The sequence below is a fragment of the Panthera pardus genome, unplaced genomic scaffold (assembly GCF_024362965.1).
Source record: "Panthera pardus isolate Hobbes unplaced genomic scaffold, ASM2436296v1 HiC_scaffold_24, whole genome shotgun sequence".
Lineage (NCBI taxonomy): Eukaryota > Metazoa > Chordata > Mammalia > Carnivora > Felidae > Panthera > Panthera pardus.
The window spans coordinates 52,172,717-52,197,924 of record NW_026526810.1 but is presented as its reverse complement, the minus strand read 5'-3'; the positions used below and the strand labels follow the sequence as shown (position 1 = coordinate 52,197,924).

General features: G+C 41.7%; 1 protein-coding gene across 2 annotated transcripts; it reads right to left on the bottom strand.

Annotated features, from left to right (window-relative positions):
- Positions 1 to 1,195: 1,195 nt before the first annotated feature.
- ELL3 (elongation factor for RNA polymerase II 3) lies at positions 1,196 to 25,155 on the bottom strand. 2 transcript variants are annotated; one of them, XM_053889113.1, is made up of 12 exons: positions 25,030 to 25,155; positions 12,506 to 12,629; positions 4,294 to 4,329; positions 3,829 to 3,938; positions 3,517 to 3,715; positions 3,348 to 3,427; positions 3,133 to 3,208; positions 2,772 to 2,952; positions 2,647 to 2,689; positions 2,351 to 2,522; positions 1,892 to 1,936; positions 1,196 to 1,794 (listed from the first exon to the last, which is right to left on the bottom strand). In XM_053889113.1, exons 2-12 carry the CDS (start codon positions 12,509 to 12,511, stop codon positions 1,684 to 1,686), a joined length of 1,059 nt encoding a protein of 352 aa, XP_053745088.1. In that variant the 5' UTR covers positions 12,512 to 12,629; positions 25,030 to 25,155; the 3' UTR covers positions 1,196 to 1,683. The 2 variants fall into 2 exon arrangements, with proteins under 2 accessions (XP_053745088.1, XP_019297849.1); XM_019442304.2 differs by lacking the exons at positions 12,506 to 12,629; positions 25,030 to 25,155 and adding an exon at positions 4,590 to 4,834.
- Between the last annotated feature and the right edge of the window lie 53 nt (positions 25,156 to 25,208).

The following is a 25,208-nucleotide window of genomic DNA, read 5'->3' as shown; positions in this document are numbered from 1 at the left end:
ATTTGTGTTGGGGGTAATGTTGTGGGAGTGGGGGGGATTGAGTTGGGGGGTTATTTTCTAATTTTTTTTGTACATTTGGAACAGTGACAATAAATGAGCCCCCTTTAAACTGTCTTTTTTCCAGGAGATAGGGAACCAAAGATTTTTTAGATCAGCACTGTCCAATAGAATTTTCTGGAATCTTGGCAATGTTCCATAATTTTCATTGTCTAACACAGGTAGTTACTGAACATTTGAAATGTAACTAAGAACTACATTTTAAAATTTCATTGATTTCAATAGTCACACCTAGAGCTACTGGCTTACCATATTGGTCAGTTGCTGCTATAGACCAGCTAACTAGGTCCATAGTCATCACCTATAAATCCATTCTACCTTTCGTCATTTTCTGTCTTTACATGTTTATTGCCCAGGCCCCTGGCCTGATGACAACAACAGGTGAGGGACTTTTTTTGTTGGGTCTGTTTCAGGCCCTGCCCATACCCTAAGGATGGGTTACTGTTTACCCTTGTCATGCAACTGAGCATGTTTATACCTCCCAAGGCTAGTCTCTGCCCAAAAATGCCCTGTATGGGTGTGGCATCAGGTTGGGGTTCCATCCAAGTTGTTTCAGGAATTGCTGACACTGCTGGGTGCACCTCTCTCCCCCACAGCCCAGGTGTGGCCCATTAACTTCCTTCTCCAGTGGAACTGGGAAAGGCATATCATTCCTGGTTGTGAATGAAGCATCCACTTTCTTCTGCAACAGTGGGGGAAAAGAAGGATAAGACTGACATGATCTTTTGTTCAAATGAATTTCCCTGTTTTTTGGGTAAATCCAAATCCTATCTGTATTTAAAGTTTTTAGTACTAGATAATTCCAGATAGGAGCCCTATTTGTAGATGATCCTCAACCTCTATGGGTTGAAAAAGAGAACTTTATTCCTGTTGTAATCTCTAGCTGCAAATTATAAGATGGATTTGATAGAGCCTTAATAGCAAAATACATAGCAAGATCATCCTTAGTGCTTTGAAAAAGTAAAGATGCCTAACCATAACCTTGAAGATTCTAATACATAAGACCTGGGCTGGGATCTGGGGATCTAATTTTTCAGAGCACCCAAGAAATGGTACAAATAGATAGTCGTGGGTAATAACTATTGCCTTGAAGAGTTTAAGGAAAGCATACAAACTTATACAGAGGACACAGAAGCAATCAGTTTTCATTTTTTAGCCATGTTTGTAAAAGAATTCACTTTTAGTACATGGGGAACAACTAAGCCCTTTCCCATTATATCCAGGTGTATTACAAGTTTTAGCTCTGTTACCAAAAGTTCTCTCTACTGTTGCTTTAGGGAGGCTACCAGGCTAAATTCTAATGTTCTCAAGGTATCTTGTCCTGGGAAGGGTGTCATTTCTCAGGATTTGAAAATGACTTGGCTGAACTAAAGATGAAGAAGCCAAGCCTCTGCTACTCTTCCTAGTCTCCTGGGCACAGTTGTGGAATCTTGGCACTGTGCCCACATCCTAAAAAGTAAAATGCGACAATGAAAGTGAAATCTTAAAGAGAACAGAAGAGCTCTCGTACTTGCCACCGTGGACTCAGCAATAAGAAGAGCAGACAATTGCACTCTGCAGTTTATAGTTGCTTTGTTCCTTCATATCTCACTGAGCAGAGAGAAGGTAAAGAGCCTTCTGATAGCTTCAGCTGCCCCTGTTTTTTTCCTCAAACTCCAGGATGAGACCTTTAATGTGGGACAATTTCTGATGCAGGTACTCACAGCGACGCTTTTCTTCCCTGTAACCTGGATACCGCTGCAAAGAAAAAGCATCCACATCAAAAAAAAAGAAAAAAAAAAAAAAAGATCTACCATTTCTACCTTCTTGCTACCATTCCCAGACCTTATCTTACCTTCCTGAACTTCTTATATTCCTGGACTATTTTTTCTTCCAGCACCTGAAACAAAGAAAATGCTAGCACCAAGTTGAACCTTGAGAAAAAACTTTTCTTTCTTTTCTTTTTTTAAGCTTACTTATTTTGAGAGAGAAAGTGGGAGAGGGGCAGAGAGAGAATCCCAAGCAGGCTCCGCACTATCTGTACAGAGCCTGAGGAGGGACTCAAACCCAAAAACTATGAGATCGTGACCTGAGCTGAAGTTGGACACTTAAGTGACTGAGCCGCCCAGATGCCCCAAGAACTCCAGTTTTTGAAGGGAGAGCAGTAACTTCCCATCTCATTCTATCAAATGATAGAGATTACTTTTTCTCAAAACAGACTTGGCTTGCCACTTTGGTTACCAGTCTTCTGAGCAAATTAGCAGGGAGTTTATGGCCAGTAAGGCTAGAAAGTCAGCTTGGGTCCAGTCCTTACCTTATGTTCTGGAGTTCCTTGCTGAACTCTCTTGATCTCCGCTCCCAGCTCTCTGAACCTTTGGCTTGCAGCCCCAACACGAGCATGGAGGATGCGGTATTCAGTATAATCCATCTCAAAGTCCTGCTCATAAACATGTTGCTGCTCTGCACTGTGGATGGTTGTGTATTGCCTGCCAGGAGCAGAATTGTCACCTTTAATTTCATTGCCCCTAAAAGCTTCTAGGTCACAGGAAGTTTATCTTAATATCTCCTATGTACAAGGCTTGATAAAATTGGAAGTAGCAGGGGACTCACAGGAGATAATCTGGTACTTCTTCAGGGCTTGGGGATTCAGAATCTAGGAAGGAATCAAAAGGACAGAAAAGTGATTAGGTGTTTTTCCAACTAGAGCAGTTTTTCCCTTCTCTCATTTAACTCACCTGCTTGAACTGAGGGACTGTGTTCCAGCCTGGAGCCCATGTCTTCATCTTTATCTTCTTGCTCCCAATCTCCCTCTTGCAGGTCCTCACTGGGCAGTGCTTGTAGGGCACTTGGAGCTAAAGGCAGGGTTCTGAGCCTCTTTTCTTTTAGTTTTCTAGTGGTTGCAGGTGCTGGACGCTTCTATTGGGGAAAATGTCACATAAACAGTAAGCCAGAGGTGTATTCTGCACTTCTTTTGAAAATTAATTTCATAGAATGAACTCTGGGAGCATCAGAATAAAGGCTCCTAATTTTAAACTTTAGCCTGATCGAACAAAGATCTCTTGGAAAATCCGCTGCTAAAATCCCTGGACAACTCACCTTGTCCAAATGTTTCTGGCTAGCTGAGGAAGGCAGTGCCTGATCAGGTTCTCTGTTTGGAAGATGGGTCTGGTTTCTAGGATATTTGAAGAGGGAATGAGAGAGATGAAGGCCAAGGTAGGGCTAGATCTCTTATTAAAGCATTTAGAGTGGAGATTAGAAAGAAAGGCAATTCCAGAGAGATTCCCAGGTTAGTCCCACCCTGCCCCAGGTACCTCACTTCCCACTGTGCCATGTGTTCCTCTGAGGATCCTGGGAGTGACTGTCTTTGGCTGCTTGCCAGTGGATCTGGCACCTGGCAGGGAAAGTGGCAGGGGCACTTGGCTCTCTGGGCTTCAGGCTGTGCCCCACCTTATTCCAGCTACATGCAGTTTGTGGCCTCACCTCTTTTAGTGCCATTTGTGGCTGTGAAACTGTGTCTTCCTCAGAATAGTCTATGTTCTGCCAACTCTCAGGATCTCTGGCACTGTCAGTTAGGTTGTGTCTCTGAACTGAAGATGGGGCAGGGATGGAATCCATGGCTGCCCAAATAGTGAGGCGTTCCCTGAGTGGGCCCAGGCAGTGTAGGTGGTTAGGCCCAGATCTGGAAAGGGGTGGTGGAAAAAAATCCCAGGAGGGTGAACTTTTAAGTACCTCTGGAATCAGTCTCCCCAACTTTCCACAAACCCTTTTTACCTGCTACCGGTTCCCCCTTACCTGCCTAAGCGTTGGTACACAAGGTCCAAGCCACCAGGGCCCTCTTGGGCACACTGGGACACTATGAAGGAGAAGAGGCAGGACCAGCCAGGTCCTGGGAACCTTAGATACTAGAGGCAAAAGGAGAACCATAAGCTCCATGAAGTCAGCCCCTCCCCCTCCTTCCATTGCCATTCTTCCCTCAGCCAGCCCTAAGATTGAAGATGGGTCCCATGGGGCTCGTTAGTACACCAGGTGCAGCTGGGCTTGAGTTCCCCAGGAGAATGAGACGACACAGTCTCCTCAACCGCAGCCTCCTGGGACCACAACCCCAGCAGCCCCCTCCGCCCCACTCGGAGTTCAGTTCTCGGAACTTCCTCAGACGGTGACTGCTGTCAGCCTTCCCGCCTTGGCCGCACCTGCCCAAAGCCTACTTCTGTTCTCCCCGCACCCCACCTCTTTCACACAACCTAGGCCCTTACTTACCCCTCGGTTGCCTTGGAAAGCGATCACTGGCCGAACCTGCGGGGAGAGCAGATGCGAGCTGAGCGCAGGTGAAGTGGCATTCCCAGGTTCCGGCGTCAGGTGCCTGGGGTGGAGGTGGGGGGTGGGGGGATAGACACCTGCCTCTCGGGCTTCACTTGGAGAGGTGGGGAGATCGGAACCTACGGATGCCACTCCCCAAACCCCAGGTCCCTTCGCCAGGGTCGCCGGCTGAGGCCCGAGATCCCGAGAGGTAGAGAGAGAGGCTAGGAAAGATGGGGCCCTGGGGTCCGCCGCACCTGTTGCCGCCGACACTCTTGCAGCGCCCGCAACGCCGCGTCGTTCAGCCTGAGCATCAGGAGGCTGGTCCCGGCAGCGGGGGTGAAGCAGAGTTGGAGCTTCCCACTCAGAAGCTCCTGGGGTGCCTCCATGGCTGCGAGGTCGAGCGCAAGCAGAACAAGAACCAAGGGCAAAGGCGACTACCACCACCTCTGCTGTACAGGGCTAGGCTGGCACTCCTGGTAGCCCAGGTCGGCCCCGCCCTCCGCCAGGACCCACCCCTGGCCCCACCTCCAGCCAGCACCACCCCTGAGGTTTCCCAGCCGCTTGGGCGGTGCTTCGCTATCCCCCAGATGTCTGCGCAAACCGACCCACTGGTTTCTTAGATCTGCACGCACCACACTGGGCTTTCGATAGGGGTTGTCAAGTTACAGGAGTAAAGTCTGCGGCCAACTTTAGACCCCTCACCTAAAATCCCCAGTCGTGCCTCAGTTTCCCTAGCCAACCTGAAGTCGGAGTTGCTGTCTCTAAATGAAGCTGAACCTGCAACCCCTAGAATATTTCAGAATCTGAGGAGGCGGGAGCGGACCTGGTTGCTGGGCTGGCTCAGTATATCGCACCTCAGAGGCCAAGAGCTCCCAGGGACCAGAGAATGGCGGACCCAAAGGAGTATTTCTGATGCCAACACCTGGCGCGGCACTTTTGCTTTTTCCGGCCTGCGGTGCTGCCGAGGACTCGAAGACGATTTCTAACTGAGGCTGGAGAGAAAATCAGACCCGGTGGGTGTCTGGCAGCGGTGAAAATTGGCTGCGTGGTCTGGAACGGCCCCCTCCCATCCCCACCGGTAGGCGAGGATGAGGGGTGTGGGTATTGGCAGGAGAGTTGCAGGGCAGAGGAGGGCTCAGTCACAGGTCACCGCTCCTGGCATATACACGTGAGACTGGTGTGAAAGGCAGCTAGCCCACTCCCTCAGGAGGGCCAAGAGGTGCCACGAAGTTGTGAGACATTCTGGAGGTTCAGATCCTGGTGCATAGAGACCCCAGGAACAATTTCAGGTTGGCCCTGGTGTCTCCACTTGTCTCTGAGTATGTTTTCCAAGAGTCTTGATGTTCTCTTTCCTGGCCAGGATCCCTCCGTTAAACCCCTGGACCTACATAATCCCAGGTGACCTTAATGCCCTCCATCCCAAATCAGATTACCTATACATTTGTCAAAACTCATCAAACAGTACACTTAAAATATGTATATTTTAATGCATGTAAATTAGTCCTCAATAAAGGTAATTTTAAAAAATGGTGTAATAAATCTCCAACTCCAATAACAAAAACATTTATCTTTCCATCTCTTTGGGTCTTTCTGCTTCTCTGTGTGACAGTTTCTTAATTTGATAAACAGTGTGGCAGTGGGTAAAGCTGGTGTCCCAGTGTTCCTTTTCTTCTCAGATGACATCTGTGGACTTTTGTTGGATTTTCCTGGATTTAAACTCAAAGGAGAGCCCAGAATTGTCAAATTTTTCAGAGAAGAGAGAAGGAACAGTGCTATAAGAGGAGGCAAGTGGGAAAGATATTTGGGGAAGGGAGAAGGGAGGTAGCAATCTAACATGCTGGATGTCCATTGTGTGTCAAGATCTTTGCATTTAATTTAATCCCTAAAATAATTTTAGAGTAGGTACTATAACCCACATTTTTCATTCACTCATTCAACACATAATTATTGTACCAGACATTGTACTATATCCTTGGATACATCAATGAATGGATTTCTTGCTTTGGAGAACTTATTCCAGAGGGGAAGAAGGCACTATAGACAAAGCTAAGAAATAAACATAAGAAATAACACTGTATGTTAAAAGGTGCTATAGATAAAAGAAAAAATAGAGCAAGGTAAGTGGGTTTGGAAGTAGAGGAGGAGGAAGTCAAGAGGGGTGGAGAGGGTTGACTGTATATTAAGTAAGGTGATAAGAGATGGCCTTAGGGAGAAGATGAAATTGGAACATTGCCCTAAAGGAGGTGAGGGGATTGGCCAAACCAAATCCCCAAACCATACCGTTGGAGGAAATGCTTTCTAGTCAGAGGGACTGGCCAGCGCAAACTCTGTAAGTGAGTGAGAAGTGTGCCTGGAGTGTTTGAGGAAAAGTTGAGGCCTATGTAACTGCATTAAAGTAAGGGTGAGAGTAAAGAAGTGAAATCAAGAAGGTAAGGAGCAAGGGCAGATCAGGTCCTGGAGGGCCTTGTGGACTACTATAAGAACTTTGGATTTTACTCTGGGGAGTCACTGCAAGGTTTTGAGCAGAGGAGTAACAAGAAGTCACCTCTATTTTCAAAGGATCCTGTAGTTGCTGTATTAAGAGTAGACTGTAGAGGGACAAGGATTAAAAGCAATATGACCTGTTAGGAGGCTGCTGCAGTAATTCAAGCTAGAAATGGTGACAGCTCACACCAGGGGGTAGGAGAGGAGGTGGGAGAAGGGATAGGGTTCTGAATGTATACAGCCGACAGAATTTGCTAACGGATTGAATGTGGTATGTGAGAGAGAAATGGCATCAAGGATGACTCTAAGATTTTTGGCCAGAACAACTAGAAGGATGAAATTGTCATCAGCTGAGGTAGGGAAGACTGCAGGTGTAACAGGGTTAGTTTTGAACATGTTGAGTTATCTATTACAATCCACATGGGGATGTGGAGCAGACAGTTACAGACACAAACTTAGAGATGGTGAAAGATGTCTGGGATAGAGATGTAAACTTGATAGTACTAAATATATAGATGGTATTTAAAGCCATGAAACTAGATGAGATCACCCAGGAGGATAATAAAGAGTTTAAAAGATTACACCCTGGAGCACTGCAATCTCTAGAAGGAAGTCATGGGGGAAGAAAAGCAAAACCAAATGAAAGGAGATGACCAGTGAGGAAGGAGAAACACCAAGAGAGTGTGATGTCCTGAAAGCCAAGTGAAAAAATGTGTCAAGAAGACAGGGATTGGTCAACTATGTCAAAAGCTATTGATAGGCCAAGTAAAATGAAGATTAAGAATTGACCACTGTGAGAGGCACCTGGGTGGTGCAGGCCATTGAGCTTCTGATGAGCTTCCCAGCCTAGGTCTGATCTCATGCTGTGTGAGTTCAAGCCCCACATCGGGCTATGTGCTGATGGTGTGGAGCCTGCTTGGGATTCTGTCTCTCCTCTCTGCCCCTTCCCAGTTTGTGCTCTCTCCCTCTCTCTTTCAAAAATAAATAAACTTAAAAATTTTTTTTAAATCTTAAAAAAAAAAAAAAAGAAGTGACCTCTGTGATGAATGTTCTAAAACCGACAGAGGTGATGGTTGCACATATCTGTAGATATACTAAGTGTCTATTCATATCCTCTATTTCATAATAAACCTATTTTAAGTTGTTTGGTTCTTATTGTTGTTGTGTTTTTTGAGTTGTTTGCGTTCTTTATATATTTTGGATATTAATCCCTGGTCTATGATTTTCAAAAATCTTCTCCCACTCAATTGGTTGCCTTTTCATTTTGATGATGTTTTCTTTCAATGTGCAGAAGCATTGTAAAGTAATCCTCTTTGTTTATTTTTGCTTTGGTTCCCCTTGCCTTTGAAGTCTGGTCCACAAAATTATCAGTAAGACCAAAGTTGGGGAGCTTACTGCCTATGTTTTCTTCCAGGAATTTTATGGTTTCAGGTATAACGTTCAAGTCTTTAATCCATTTTGAGTTAGTTTTTGTGTATGGTGTAAGATAGTGATCCAGTTTTTCCAATACCATATATTGAAAAGACAATCCTTTCTCCATTGTATGTTCTTGGCTCCTTTGTCATGCATTAATCATCCATATGTGGGTTTAACTGTGGGCTCTCAATTTTGTTCCACTGCTCTGTGTGTCTGTGTTTTTGATAACCATAGCTTTGTAGTTTGAAATCAGAGAGCTGATACCTCCACTTTGTTCTCTTTCTCAACATTGTGTTGGCTGTTTGGGATCTTTTGTTGTTCTATACACATTTTAGAATTATTTCTAAAACCGTTCTGTGGAAAATGCCATGGGAATTCTGATAGGGATTGCATTGAATCTGTAGATTGCTTTGGGTAGTATGGACATTTTAACAATATAATTCTTCCAATCCATGAGCCGAGCATAGAGTATCTTTCCATTTATTTGTCTTTTTCAATTTTTTTCATGAATGTCTTATAGTTTTCAATGCACAGGTCTTTCATCTTCTTGGTTAAATTTTGTGCCTATATTTTATTCTTTTTTTTAAGATTAAAAAAAATGTTTTATTTGAGACAGAGGCAGAGCGCGAGTGGGGCAGGGGCAGAGAGAGACACACACACAGAATCCAAAGCAGGCTCCAGGATCTGAGCTGTCAGCACAGAGCCTGATGCAGGGCTGGAACCCACAAACCTGACCTGAAGTCAGACACTTAACTGAGCCAGTTGAGCCACCCAGGGACCCCTATTTTATTATTTTTGATGCAATTGTAAATGGGACTGTTTTCTTAATTTCTTTCTGATAATTCACTATTAGTATATAGAAACACTATGGATTTTTGCTTGTTGATTTTGTATCCTGTTACTTAAGTCATTTATCCTAACACTTTATTGGTGGAATCTTTTGGGTATTTTATATATGACTCATGTCATCTATAAGTAATGATAGTTTTACTACTTCCTTTCTCATTTGGATGCCTTTTATTTCTTGTTCTTGCCTAATTACTGTGTCTAGGACTTCCAATACTATGTTGAATAAAAGTGGCAAGAGTGTACATCCTTGCCTTGTTCCTGTTCTTAGAGGAAAAGCTTTCAGCTTTCCAACATATTAACTGTTGACTTGTCATGTATGACCTTTATTATGTTTACATACATTCCCTCTAAACTGTCTTTGTGGAGGGTTATTATAAATGGATGCTGGATTTTTCAAATGACTTTTCTGCACCTATTGAGATGATCATATGATTTTTATCCTTCACTTTGTTAATGTGATGTATCATGTTGATTGATTTATGGATGTTGAACTATCTTTGCATCCCTGGAATAAATTCCACTTGATCATGGTATATGATCCTTTTGAATTCAGTTTGCTAATATTTTGTTGAGAATTTTTATATCTGTGCTCACCAATGATATTGGCCTCTAATGTGTGTGTGTGTGTGTGGGGGGGTGCTTGTCTGATTTTGGTATCAAGGTAATGCTTCCCTCATAAAATTAGTTTGGAAATGTTCCCTCCTCTTTGATTTCTTTGGAGGAGGCTGAGAAGGATAGGTATTAAATTTTTCTTGTTTGGTAGAATTCGCCAATGAAGCCATCTGGTCCTGGACTTTATTTGTTGGGAGGTTTTTGATTACTGATTCAATCTCTTTATTAGTAATCAGTCTATTCAGATTTTCTATTTCTACATGGATCAGTTTAGGAAGAATGTATATTCTAGGAATTTATCCATTTTTTCTGTTGTTCCATTTGCTGGCATATAGTTGTTCATGTGATCCTCTGTATTTGTTTTGTCAGTTGTAACCTCTTTTTAATTTCTGATTTTTAAATTTTTATTTATTTGTTTTAAAGTTTTTAAGTTTATTTATTTTGAGAGAGAGAGAGAGAGCCCACATGTGAGGGGGGTGGGCAGAGAGAGGGAAAGAGAGAGAATTCCAAACAGGTCCCGCACTGTCAATGCAGAGCCCCGCTGCACTGAGAGAGAGTGTGAGCATGGACAAGAGGGGTAGAGACAGAGGGAGAGAGAGAATCCCAAGCAGTCTCCACACTGTCAGTGCAGAGCCTGATGTGGGGCTTGAACCCATGAATCGTGAGATCACAACTCAAGCTGAAATCAAGAGTCAGATGCCTAACATATTGAGCCACTCAGGCAACCCTCTTTAATTTTATTTTATTAGAGCTCTTTTTTCTCCATTAGCCTAGCTAAAGATTTGTCAACTATATTTATCTTTTCAGAGCTCTTAGTTTCATTGATCTTTTCTTTCTTCATCTTTTTTTAGTCTTTACTTCCACCCTGATCTTCAATATTTCCTTCCTTCTACTGACATTGGGCTTCCTTTATTCTTTTTCTGTCTCCTTTAGGTGTAAAGTTAAATTGTTTATTTGATATTTTTCTTATTTCTTGAAGTAGACCTGTATTGCTATGATCTTCCCTCTTAGTATAGTTTTGCTGCACCCCCCAAATTTTGACGTGTTGTGGGGCGCCTGGGTGGCGCAGTCGGTTAAGCGTCCGACTTCAGCCAGGTCACGATCTCGCGGTCCGTGAGTTCGAGCCCCGCATCAGGCTCTGGGCTGATGGCTCGGAGCCTGGAGCCTGTTTCCGATTCTGTGTCTCCCTCTCTGTCTGCCCCTCCCCCGTTCATGTTCTGTCTCTCTCTGTCCCAAAAATAAATAAATTAAAAAAAAAATTTTTTGACGTGTTGTATTTCTGTTTTCATTTGTCTCTAGGTATTTTTTAATTTCTTCTTTGATTTTGTTAATAACCCATTGGTTGTTCATTAGCATGTTGTTTAATCTCCACATTTTAATGGTTTTTCCAGTTTCCTCCTGGCAATTGATTTCTAATTTCATACCATTGTAGTCAGAGAAGATGCTTGATAGGATTTCAGTCTTCTTGAATTTTGTGGCCTAACGTGATCTATCCTGTAGATTGTTCCATGTTCACTTAAGAATGTGTATTCTGTGCTTTTGGATGGAATGTTGTGTGTCTATCTATTAAATCCAACTGGTCTAGTGTGTTGCTTAGGGCCAATGTTTTCTTATTAATTTTCTGCTTGGATAATCTATCCATTGATGTAAGTGGGGTGGTAAAGTCCCTTATGTTATTATATTACTGTCAATTTTTCCCTTTAGGTCCATTAATATTTGCTTTATATATCTTGGTTCTTCTATGTTGGGTACATATACATTTATAAGTATATGTCTTCTTGTTGGATTGACACCTTTATCATTATGTAATGTCTTTCTTTGTCTATAATTGCAGTCATTGTTTTAAGGTCTATTTTGTCTGCTATGAGTATTGCTACCCTGGCTTTATTTTTTTTCCCCACTTCCATTTACATGGGACATCTTTCTCCATACCTTCATTTTCAGTCTATATCCTTACTTCTGAAGTGAGTCTCTTGTAGACAGCATACACTTGGATTTTGTTTTTTTATCGATTCATCTACTTTAATTTTGAACACATTTCCAAACTACATTTTCTTTGTCCCCTCACCCCACATTTTATATTTTTGATGTCACATTTTACATCTTTTTATTTTATGCATCTCTTAACTAAGTAATATGGTTTTAAATTTATTGTTTTTGTCTTTTTAACATCATACTTGCTTTATAAGTGATTGATCCACTACTTTTGCTATATATCTACCTTTTCCAGGGATTTTTACTTTTGCATATTGTCTTATTATTGATTAGTGCCATTTCTTTTCAGTTCGAGAAGTCTCTTTAACATTTCTTGTAAGACCAGTTTAGTGGTGATGTATCCCTTTAGCTTTTGCTTACTGGAAAACTCTTAATCTTTCCTTCAATTCTCAATGATAACCTTGATAGGTAGAGAATTGTTGGTTGGAAGTTTTATCCTTGTAGTATTTTGAATATGCCAAGCCATTCTCTTCTGGCTTGTGAAGTTTCTGCTGAAAAATCTGCTGATAGCTTTATGGAGTTTCCTTTGTATGTAATAAGTTGTTTTCCTCTTGCTGTTTTTACGATTCTCTGTTTAACTTTTGCCATTTTAATTATAATATATCTTGGTGTAGATATCTCTGGGTTTATCTTTGTTGGGACTCTCTGGGTTTCCTGGACTTGTATGTCTGTTTCCTTCACCAGATTAGGTAAATTTTCAGTGATTATCTTTTCAATAAGTTTATAGGCTTTTTCTCTTTCTCTTCTTCTTCTGGGACCCCTATTATGCAAATGTCATTCTGTTTGATGTTGTCTGAAAACTTCCTTAACTTACCTTCATTTTGGGGGCACCTGGATGGCTCAGTTGCACGCCCTGCTGACAGCTCAGGGCCTGGAGTCTGCTTCAGATTCTGTATCCTGCTCTCTCTCTCTGCCCCTCCCCTGCTCATGCTCTCTCTCTGAAAAAGGAATAAACATTAAAAAAATAATAATAATAATTGGGCAAAAGGACTAGTGGTAGAATAGGAGAGGAAAAAAATAAAATTAGAGAATCTATTTGGGAGGTCCAACATCTGAATTATACGTTTCAGAATGAGAAGTAAAACAAAAATGAAGGGGACTCACTGAATGCCCAGCACAAAGAATAAGAACAGATCTAAACCACCACATATTGGAACACTAGAGTTAAAAAGAAAATCCTAAAGACTTCTAAGACACAACATAGATCACATAGAAAGGATGAAGAATAAGATTGACTTCAGACTTGTCAGCAGAAACACTGGAAGCCAGAAGACAATGGAGCAGTGTTACCAAATATTTGAAGAAAAATAACAACATAGATTTTTTCACCCAGCCAAGCTATCAACTAAGTATAAGACTAGAATAAAGACAGAGTCTAAAAATACTTATATACCATGCACCCTTTTCAGCAAGATATTGAAGACATACTCTACCAAAATGAGGAGTAAACCAAGAAAAAAAGTCATAGGATCCAGGAAAAGAATATCCAACAAAGATAAGTGAAGGGAATCTTCAGACTGTTGGTGAAGGGAGATTCCAGGAAGATTTCTTTGCAACAGCTTAGAGAGCAATGAAAGGCTCTGGAGGCATATATATAAGAAAAAAATGGAAACTGATAAATTATCTGATTGTTTTTAAATATATTGAGAGATTTCTACTTCTAGAAGACAGTATGAGAATTGATAATAAGTAAACAAGTAAAAATATAAACAGATTAATTTTGAGGGGAAGCACCCAAGAAAGGAAATGTTAACAGTATACTGTAAATATACAGTATACTGTATACTGTAACAGCCTGTAAATAAAATTTACTCATAAAATGTAAACATTCAATTTTGACCTAACTAAAATAACACTACATTAGGAGGATAGAGAGAGAAAGTTTACATGCATATTTATGCAAAGGATGAGAGAGTTAAGTCTTCATTTTTAAAATAGACATCAGGGGACGCCTGGGTGGCTCAGCCAGTTAAATATCTGACTTTGGCTCAGGTGGTGATCTCACAGTTTTTGAGTTTGAGTCCCATATCTGGTGAGCTCAAGCCCTACATCAGGTGAGCTAGAGTCTCTCATTGGGTGAGCACAAACCCTGCTTCGGGTGATCCTCACTTCTTTTTCCCTCTCTCCCCCTCTCTCTCTGTTCCTCATTCACTTGTGCCCCACACTCTCAATAAATAAATAAATAAATAAATAAATAAATAAATAAATAAATAAATAAAAATTAAATAGAAGCCAGTGGCTAATATTGGAAAGTTAAAAATCCAGAAATGGCATGATATTTAGAAAAAGCAACAAATGACAGAAGAAACAGCTAAATGAGTTGTAATCTCCTTTAAGCTGCCGGAAAATGAGTGGGATTACAGTTCTATTCTTCATTATGTCTTGTATAGAACTTGCATGTTCATGTATAACTTCCATAAAAACAAATAAATACTATGTTAAAAAAAGCCCAACCATGGTTTCAAATGAAATAGCCTAGGAGGAGAGAGGAGAAGGAGTCTAGGTACTGATCTCTTTGGAACTCTTCATTTACATGTCACTAACTGTCAGAGACGCATCTCCCCCACCTGTGTCCCCTCCCAGTGAGCAATAAGTCTGGATTGAGAGAAGTGTTGACAGGAAAGAAAAAAAGAAGAACCTCCAGAAGCATATCCATAGACTAGGATACATAGGAAAGGAGAAGAATCCATAAAGAGCTTAGCTAAAGTAATCCCCATAGGGAAGGTAGCTTGGCATTGGAAGTGGGTTCTAACTTCTGGGAGACCCAGAACCAGTTGAGGTCTCCATTCTGGAAAAGCCATTAAATATGGAGAGGAAATGCCTGAGGAGGGGAGCTGAGGTACTTTTCACTTTCACCTTGAGCTTCTCCTGGTTTGGGTGATAATGCCTCATTCCCAAACACTGGTGCTCCTTAATGGCTTCTTGCCTCCACAGAACACATCCTCTCTGTCCGACCTACCTCTATGAACATTTTATAAAGCCAGGTTCTCAGAACAGCACCTCCTCCAGATACCTCTGTTTCTCTCTTGGTTCAGCTGAGTTGCATTTGCTTTATTCATATGTAAATTCTATTTCTTCTCTACTTTGAGAGACACTGGGAGGATAAGCAAGTTTCTCTGATAGTCTACAACCCCTTCCAATTCCCATTTTCTTCTCTGCTTCCCACTTCTTCTAGCCTACTCCTTGCTTACTGAAACTCTCAACTACTGCACAGTCCTGTCAACCATCTCTACTGTAGCAATCAATTTATCTATTCCCTTCAAGTGTTCCCTTTCCAGTTCTCCCTCAGCACTTTGGGCAGAAGTTCAAAGGCAAAGAGCTAATATATAGTCTAGATTACTCCTTGCTACCCTGCTGGAAAATATGTATGGCCCTCCTCTTGTTAGACTCAAACAAGGGTTTCAAGGTCTTGTGCTGGGGTCATCTATTAAAGTATACCCTCCATACAGCAATGTCTGTACCCTGGGAGAACATATGATTCTCAGTAAAGTGAGTCCTCTCAGTGCAGAGTGACAGTCCGAGTCAGAGGGCTGTAGGCCCAGAAAACCGGTAAGAAGGAGAGAAATATACCTGTGTCCATTGGACAGGATCCCCAAGTCCAAAGCGTGTGGTAATTAGAAGAATGGGGGGTAAGGAAGGATGAAAACTAAAACAATGACTATAGAAACAGAGCTACATGCACATTTGGAAAATGTCTTCTTCCCCCTCTTCCATATACCTTAATGCAGAAACTCCTGATGTACAAGAGTATGGGCTGCTGATGTGGCATGACTTTATGAGTGTGGAAAAAACACAGGCTCTAGACACAGCTGAGCTGAGCCAGACCACTCACTGGGATTTTTATGTGCGATGGAAGTCTAGTAAAGTCTAAAAATGGCTTCTCAGAATAATATTTTTAAGTACATTTTAGAAAATACACCCATGATATTGTACACTCATTTTCATAGCAGCATTAATTCACAATAGCCAAAAGGTGGAAGCAACCAAAGTGTCCACTGACAGATGAACAGACAAGGAAAATGTGGTATATACATAAAATAGAATCTTATTCAGCCTTAAAAAGGAAAGAAATTCTTGGGGCACCTGGGTGGCTCAGTCAGTTAAACATCTGATTTCAGCTCAGGTCATGATCTCACAGTTTGTGAGTTTGGGCTCTGTGCTGTCAGCTCTCTCTGTCTCCCTCTCTCTCTGCTCCTCCCCGGCTCTCACCACTCTCTTTCTCTGTTAAAAATAAGTAAACATTTAAAAAAAAAAAAAAAGGAAAGAAATCCTGACACCTGCTACAACATAGATAAACCTTGAGGACATTATTCTAAGTGAAATAAGTCACTCACAAAAAAGATGCATACGTATGATTCCACTTATGAGGTATCCAGAGTAGTCAAATTGATAGAAACAGAAAAGGGTGGTTACAAGTGACTGGAAGGAGGGAAAAATGGGGAGTTGTTCAATAAGTACAGAGTTTCAGTTTTGCAAGATGAAAAGAGTTCTGGGGCACCCGGGTGGCTCAGTCAGTTAAGTGTCTGACTTTGGCTCAGGTCATGATCTTGCAGTTTGTGCGTTCGAGCTCCGCGTTAGGCTCTGTGCTGACAGCTCAGAGCCTGGATTCTGTGTCTCCCTCTCTCTCTGCCCTTCCCCTGCTCATGCTCTGTCTCTCTATCTCAAAAATAAATAAACATTAAAAAAATTAAAAAGAAAAAAGAAAAGAGTGCTGGAGTTTGGGTGCATAGCAATGTAAATGTACTTAACACTACGAAACTGTACACTTACAGATAGTGAAGACGTTAAATTCAGTTATGTATATTTTTACACAGTTAAAACATCTTTTTAGTTTAAAAAAATCACACGGGATCACTCGTGCACACCCAGTGCAGCTGTGAATCATGGTCAAGCCAGATGTCAATCCTGCCCACCCCATGCCACAGACAGCTGTGCATCACAGGAGGGCACCAGCCCCATCTACCCGCATGCTGCAGATACACATCATTCTGGTGGTCAGAGGGGATTATGCTTCTGGGTTCCACACGACATCTCCTACACAAGGCTATTCCTTCAAGACTGGGAGAGATAAGTGATTTGCCTAATACAGAGAAACAAACAGTCAAAATGAGACAGGAATATGTTCCAAATGAAAGAACAAAACAAAACATTAGAAAAAGACATTAATGAAACCGAGATAAGCAATCGACCTGAGAAAGAGTGTTAAGTAGTGGCCATAAAGATGCTCACTGAACTTGGGGGAAGAATGGATAAACACAGTTTATCCACACAGAGGTTCTCAACGAAGAGACAGAAAATATAAGAAAGTTCCAAATATGGGTGTCTGGCTGGCTCAATCAGTAGAGCATGCAACTCTTGATCTCAAAGTCATGAGTTTGAGCCCCATATTGGGCACAGAGCTTACTTTAAAAAGAAGAAGAGGGGCGCCTGGGTGGCTCAGTCGGTAAAGCGTCCGACTTTGGCTCAGCTCATGATCTCGCGGTTTGTGAGTTTGAGTCCCTCCTTGGGCTCTGTGCTGACAGCTCAGAGCCTGGAACCTGCTTCAGATTCTGTGTCTCCCCCTCTCTCTATCCCTCGCATGCTCATGCTCTGTCTCTCAATAATAAATAAATGTTGAAAAATTTATAAAAACATAAAATAAAATAAAATAAATAAAAAGAAGGAAAGATTTGGATATGTCAATTACATCTCAATAAAACCAGAAAAAAAAAAGATTAAAAAAAAGTTCCAAACAGAAATTACAGGGCTGAAGAGTACTATGATTGAACTAAAAAATACACTAGAGGGGTTCAGAGCAGACTGGATAAAGCTGAAGGTTGGGTCAACGAGCTAAAATGCAAAGCAATAGAACTCACCCAAACAGAGCAGCAAAAAGAAAAGAGAATTTTTAAAAATGAAGGTAACTTAAAAAAACTTTTTTTTATTTAATTTTTTTTTTCTTTTTTTTTAGAATTTACATCCAAATTAGTTAACATATAGTGCAACAATGATTTCAGGAGTAGATTCCTTAGTGCCCCTTACCCATTTAGCCCATCCTCCCTCCCACAACCCCTACAGTAACCCTCAGTTTGTTCTCCACTTATGAGTCTCTTCTGTTTTGTCCCCCTCCCTGTTTTTATATTACTTTTGTTTCCCTTCCCTTATGTTCATCTGTTTTGTCTCTCAAAGTCCTCATATAAGTGAAGTCATATGACTTTTGTCTTTCTCTAATTTCACTTAGCATAACATCCTCCAGTTCCATCCACGTAGTTCCAAAAGGCAAGATTTCATTCTTTTTAGTTGCTGAGTAATACTCCATTGTATATATATATACCACATTTTCTTTATCCATTCATCCATCGATGGACATTTGGGCTCTTTCCATTCTTTGGCTATTGTTGATAGTGATACTATAAACATGGGGGTGCATGTGTCCCTTTGAAACAGCACACCTGAATCCCGTGGATAAATGCCTAGTAGTGCAATTGCTGGGTCATAGGGTAGTTCTATTTTTAGTTTTTTGAGGAACCTCCATACTGTTTTCCAGAGTAGCTGCACCAGTTTGCATTCCCACCAACAATGCAACAGAGATCCTATTTCTTCACATCCTCGCCAAATCTGTTGTTGTCTGAGTTGTTAACATTAGCCATTCTGACAGGTGTAAGGTTGTATCTCATTGTGGTTTTGATTTGTATTTCTCTGATGATGAGTGATGTTGAGCATTTTTTCATGTGTCGGTTGGCCATCTGGATGTCTTCTTTGGAGAAGTGTCTATTCCTGTGTTTTGCCCATTTCTTCACTGGATTATTTGTGTTTTGGGTGTTGAGTTTGATAAGTTCTTTATAGATTTTGGATACTAACCCTTTATCTGATATGTCATTTGCAAATATCTTCTCCCATTCTGTTGGTTGCCTTTTACTTTTGCTAAAACAATTTTTTTTTAATGTTTATTTATTTTTGAGGGAGAGAGACAGACAGAGCATGAGTGGGGGGAGCGGAAGAGGGAGAGAGAGGGAGACACAGAATCTGAAGCAGGCTCCACGCTGTCAGCATGGAGCCCGATGGGGGGCTCGAACCCACAAACCGTGAGATCGTGACTTGAACCGAAGTTGGATGCTTAACTGAACGACCCAGGCGCCTTTGTCCAAATTTCTATAACATTTTTTCAACTTTTACCTTCCAACTCTTCTATTTTTTTTAAATTTTTTAAATGTTTATTTAGTTTTGAGACAGAGGGAGACAGAGCACGAGTGGGGGAGGGGCAGAGAGAGAGGGAGACAAAGAATTTGAAACAGGCTCCAGGCTCTGAGCTGTCAGCACAGAGCCCAATGCAGGGCTTGAACCCACAAACCGTGAGAGCATGACCTGAGCCAAAGTTGGATGCTCAACCAACTGAGCCACACAGGCGCCCCCAACTCTTCTATTTTTTTAATCTCAGCTATCATATTTTTAATATCTAAAAGCTCTTTATTTTTCTCTGAATGTTTTTTATAGCCCCCGTTTTTGTTCAATATCCTCTTCATCTTTAAGGATACTAATTCAGGGGCACCTGGGTAGCTCAGTTGGTTGAGCTTCTGACCTCTGCTCAGGTCATGATCTTGTGGTCTGTGGGTTCGAGCCCCATGTCAGGCTCTGTGCTGACAGCTCAGAGCCTGGAGTCTGCTTCGGATTCTGTGTCTCCCTCTCTCTCTGACCCTCCCCCGTTCATGCTCTGTCTCTGTCTCAAAAATAAATAAACATTAAAAAAAATTTTTTTAAAAAAAGGATACTAATTCAAGTTCCCTTCCCATTGTCTTTTGTACATACAATTGTTTCTGTATCCTCTGAGACCTTATTTTCTGTTTTGTCTTGTCCTCTTTTTATATTGAATGTTTTCTCCAATCCTTGATGATCCTTGTATATCCACTCATCTCTACAAGAAAGGCACTAGAAAGCTGACTGGAAACTTGGTATGCATGGTCAGGGCTGGTTGCACTTTAAGAATCTGATTGGATCATTTCATTATGTGACTTCTTATCCTCAGCTAATTATCCAAGCTTTTCCCCACCTCAGGGCCTAAGCATATGCTGTTTCTGTTGTTTGTGTATTGATTAACATGTATGTGGTTGAAGTAACAGAAATCTGACTTAACACAGCTTATACGAAAAAATATGGTGGTTCCCCATAGCAAGAAGCTCAGAGGTAAAACAGATGTTACAGTTGATATATCAAGCCAACCAAGGACATCATCAAGAACCAAGATTCCTTCTACCATTTACTTTGTTCCAACCTAAGGCTGGCCCTTCAAGGTCTTACATATCAGGAGCAGTAGGGGATCTGTGCTTCTTCAGTTCAAGTCAGTTAGACAGAACACTGTCCTTCCCCTCACAACAGAACAAAAAAAGCCCTTCCCTTTGGGCTGATCAGCCCAAATTAGGTCACATGCTAACTCCTGAACAAATAACAGTCACTGGGTGAATACTATGCAAACAGTGGCTTGGTCTGGGTTCCTAAGCCAATCAATACTAAAAGGGATGAGTTTACTTTGAAGTAGCCATTCTGGACTGCTCTTGGAATATAGGGAGGAGGGGGAAATTTCCTAAAGCTTCACTGCTTTTCCTTGAGAAAGGAGGGATGTAAAAAATGTTAGGGATTCAACCACACTGCTGAAGCCCTCTTCTATTTTTCCTACAACTGGCTCCAGGCCTCAGTTTAAATGTCACCACAGAATTGGATCTCTCCCTTTAATTTTCATCCTTGAACCTTTGTTTCTCTTTTAGCACTTAACACAAGTTGTAATTTTATATAAATTTTTATATAAATTTTTATTTGTGAATTGTCAATCTTCTCCAATAAAGTGTTAATTTCATGAGATCAGAGACCAAGTCTGTTTGTTAATAACCATATACTAAGTGCCTAGAAGTTTCTGGCACATAATAGATGTACACTTAATATGTGATGAAGAAATGAATGAATTCAGGAGTAAATAGTATCTTTCTCTCTCACTGAGTCTCCAAAATACATTTTGAAGCTGCACACTTTGCCATTTCTGATGCCAGCATTTCAGCTCAAGTAGCTATCTTCTCTTCCTTCATGTAATGGACATCTTTTGTTTTGTCTGTCTAGCATTTTCCTTTTAGGGGGAACAAACACCCTTCCTCTGATAAATCTGTTCTTTCCCCATACTAATTATTTGTTTCTGGCGGGGCTGCTCTCATTATACCCTGCCCCACATGTACCTCCCTACCACAAGGGAGCTCTATCCTGGGACTTTAAACACTAAAGACCACTATCCATCAGAGCTCTATCCTGGGACTTTAAACACTAAAGACCTTCTCTCTTAGACAAGCTGTGAGATGTGAGGGTAGGTACCATGGGTGGCCATTTCCTGTCCTGTCAAAGGATATGGGTCTGAGAAGATAAAACAGAGATAAGAGACATGGAGGCATTCCCTGTTACTGGTTTTAGTTTCTCTTATAGTCAGCCACACCCTACCCCTTTCCCCAGTTTGGTTATGTAATCCAATAAATTCCCCCTTTTGCTAAAATTTGATATGAACTGCATTTCAGTTATCTGTTACCAAATAAAGCCTAGCATTACAGACGTCTATGGAAGCCTTCTGACTGGTCTCTCCATTTCCATTTACCTGCTCTAATCCATTTTCCTCCCATAGAGTGATCTCTTCAAAATTTATATCCTGCTGATGAAGGGCACAGGCTAGGTTAGATGCTCAACCTCGATCTTTATGATCAGAGTTTCCTTGGGAAAGTTATTTAACCTGCTTGTGCCAAGGTTTCTAAATCAGTAGAAAGGGGATAACATCTCAAAAGGTTATTGTGAGGCTCAAAAAAGAAAAGTACACTTAATGTACTTAATAATCACTCACTTAGTGTTAGCTGGTAGTGGTATTAACAGTAATTCAGATCATGCCATTGCCCTACTTATTTCCTGAACTAGTTTCACACCACCCTGCTCACTAGACTTTAGTGACTTACCTATTACCTAACCTTGTGGCTCTTGCTGGGCCAGCCTGAGGGAGCAGGGCCTTACGGTCTTCACACCTGCTGTCTCCTCTCCTGATATGTTCTCTCTGCCTCTCTTCCCTTGGCCTGGCTGACTCCATATCTTTTTTCCTCAGCTCAAATATCACTAGCTTCACTTCCCTAATCAAAGTTAAGGTCTACAGGGTCTATGGGTACACTCCCTTTACAGGAATAGCAGTTCTATGATTTCTTACCAGGACAGGTAGAATTATTTACAGATCGTCTTCATTTAGATTACATTGAGATTTTGATGGGTAAGTGCTTATGCTGTGTACCCTGTTAAGTATTTTGAATATCATCCTTGCATAGAGTGTTTTTTTTTCTTTCAAAGCAGTTATCACAATTTGCATATATGTGATATATATACATATATATGTGTGTGTCTGTGTAAACAGATGCTGTTTCCTGTTTGTATGTTCCATGAGTGTAGAGGTATATGTGTGTTTTTTTTTTTTTTATCACTGTATACCTAATGACTACTACAATAGTTTGCACATAGTTGGTGCACAACACAATGAATATGTGTTGAGAGAGAGAGTGAATTTTGGGGCAACTCCTGGAAAAATTAGATTGGATGTGTGGCAACCCAGTCTAGGCTCTGAAAGGACTAGACATAGACCCTTGGGCATGGGGATAGGGTAGGGTGAGTTGATAAGAGGAGACTGGATATAGGGTTGTTCTACTCTCTCACTCACCTGAGTTGCTGGAGTTGATAAGGAGGTAGCAGGTGCCAAAGAGAACTTGCTTGCTCATCCTACACTCTTTAACTCAGAGTGTGGCTCAGTTTTCCCCATGGGGCTGTTTCTATGGTCTCTTTACACGCAAGGGGACCCAAGTGGCTTGGCTCCATTGGGAACCTGAGGCTGGGAAGCCAGATAGCCCAAATTCTGCTTATGAACTGTGCTCAAACTGCTGTTGTAGCTGTGTAGGTGATGTCTCCAGCCTTTCAGTCAGTTTCCTCATCTTCCTACTTTTTATCTGGGGTCCCTAAACCTTGCCTTAGCTCCTTCTCTGTTTCAGAGCCATAGGTCCTCATTCTGTCTAATTTATTCCCTCTCAACTCTGTGATGAGTTTAAATGGAGGTATCTTTCCTCCCCCTTGGCTGTTGGCCAGCAGCTTCAGTTCTCCACCACACAAGCCTCTCATGAAATGGTAGCTGGCTTCCCCCAGAGCCAGTGATCCAAGAGAAAGAAAGTGGAAGCCACAATGATCATTTATGATTTAGCATCAGAAGTGACATACCATTGCTTCTGCCATATTGGTCGCAGAGACCAACCCTGATTCAGTGTGGGAGAGGACTACACAAAGATATAAATACCAGGAGAGAGGGTCATGAGCAGCCATTTCAGAGACTGGGTACCCAGAAAGGTTAGAGGAATTTAAAGGAGAGAAAGTTTTAGGACTTGAGGAAGGGAGATGGAAGAGACATTAACTGAATGCCTATAAGGAGCCAAACCCTTTATATCTACATTAATCTCTTTTACAACACTAAGGGGTAGAGATTATCCCCATTTTTCACAGAAAGGAATTGAAGCATGGAGAAAATAAATGTCTAAAATCAAATCCAGTAAGTAGCAGAGTCAGGATTTATATGATTTGTATGTTACATATGCCATCAATGTTGATCGAGTACATTTAGTATGTACCAAAGGGTGGGATAATATGCTACTTGCGGTCTGAAAAGTAATTTGGGGTAGTATAGAAACATAGCATTAAATATTAAAAATATAAAAACTATATATATAGTTTTTTTTCTTTTAAGTAGGCTCCATGCCCAGTGCAGAGCTCAACACAGGACTTGAAATCCTGACCCTGAGATCAAGACTTGAGCTGAGATCAAGAGTCCAACAACACTTGGGGTGCCTGGGTGGCTCAGTCAGTTAAGTAAGTGTCCGACTTTTACTTGGAATTCTCTGTCTCCCTCTCTCTCTGGCCCGCCCGCCCCACCCCCCCCCACCCCCGCGCTAGTTCACCCATGCTCTCTCTCAAAATGTAAAATAAACATTAAAAAATTGTTTTTAAAAAAGTCCAATGCTTAATTGAGTTACACTGAGTTACCCAGGCACCCCTGAAAATATAAAAAGTATTTTTAGTCCTCTGTATCAAGAGAAAGCTTCAGTTTTAAAGTCTGTGTTACCTCTCCAAAAACTTGTTAATTTCTCTTTTTTAAGAAAGAGAGGGCAGGGGCTCCTGGGTGGCTCAGTTGGTTGTGGGCCCAACTCTTGATTTCAGCTTAGGTCATGACCTCAAAGCTTGTGGGTTTGAGCCCCACACTGGGCTCTGTGCTCACAGCACGGACCCTGCTTGGGGTTCTCTCCCTCTCTCTCTCAAAATAAGTAAACTAACAAAACAAGAGTGGGCAGGCCACACTCATTATCTTTCACAATGATTTTACTTTGGCAGAATTTGAGAATACATTTCGTTTTCATTGTATTGACTTTTATAGTTACTCTCCATTAGTGGTCAGGTTAAACTGATTTTAAATTTACTAAAGGAATACGAAATTTGACTTATATCCTTTAAGATTGATACAATCTTAAGTAATAGTAGTTCAAGTGATACTTTGGTATGGCAAAAATCGTGAAGATGGCATTGACTGAGAGGTTTATTGCCTTCCCATCAGGTCTATGTTGGGGGGGGGGGGCTGGGGAAGAGGAGCTAGTTGGAAGTTCCAGCCTTAACTTGGTTCTGCTATGGGCACCAACTGGAGAGAATCAAATAATAAAATTTACAAACATTCCTTTCCTGTGGTATTTCCTAATCATTTCTTTATCCAATGAATTCCTCAGGGCTGTTGGGGAGTCTTGTAGACAGATTAATGGAGTTGGGAAGGAGAGTGAATTTAATGGGAAACCTAAGCTTCCTGCCCTATTCAATTGCCTCTTACAAACCAGATGTGGCTGGTGCAGGTAGTATAGTGGGGAAACATCCGGAGGGAGAAAAGGACACAGTCTGCGCATTTCCCAATCTCTTAGTCCCTGATCCTACTCCATAGTCTGTGATTTGGGGGTCCTCCAACATTTCCAAGCTATTGCATCTTCACATTTAATATTTTTGTGGGAAACGAATAGGACCAAAGTTTTAGGACACACGGGATGTAGTTGCTAATTTCTCTTGGAGGGATTTGCGGTGAGGGTACAACGTGGCTGGAAGGGGGTTTCTGAAACTTGTGTTTCTACCTGATTTTACCTTATAAGTGAACAATTCATGTCTAAATACGTGGTTGGTGGGGATAAATCCTAACAGGGCGAAATTTAGTCCCAAAGTCCTGGTAATACAAAACAGACTAAACCATTTCGGCCCCCAAGAACACCCGGCCTCTGTCCCCTACCGTACCCTTCTGGCGAGTTTGCCGGCGTCCCAAACCGTTTCCGCATGAGGTCACTCTGCCAAGTCACGTGCTCGAGCCCGCGGGAACGCCACATCGCCAGCCGCACCCCTCCACCCCCATCCTGTCCACGTGACCCGGCCTACTTTCTCCCCGCCCGACCCAAGGCCTCGCTCAGGAAGCCCCG

What these genes read in the sequence shown, in the direction of transcription:
- ELL3 (XM_019442304.2), bottom strand. Translation starts at nt 4,721, where the DNA reads ATGGAGGCACCCCAGGAGCTTCTGAGTGGGAAGCTCCAACTCTGCTTC. An exon ending in GTGTACCAACGCTTAGGCAG is followed by an intron (nt 3,716 to 3,828) that starts GTAAGGGGGAAC and finishes ACCCCTTTCCAG; the next exon opens with ATCTGGGCCTAACCACCTAC. An exon ending in AATATAAGAAGTTCAGGAAG is followed by an intron (nt 1,795 to 1,891) that starts GTAAGATAAGGT and finishes TTTTCTTTGCAG; the next exon opens with CGGTATCCAGGTTACAGGGA.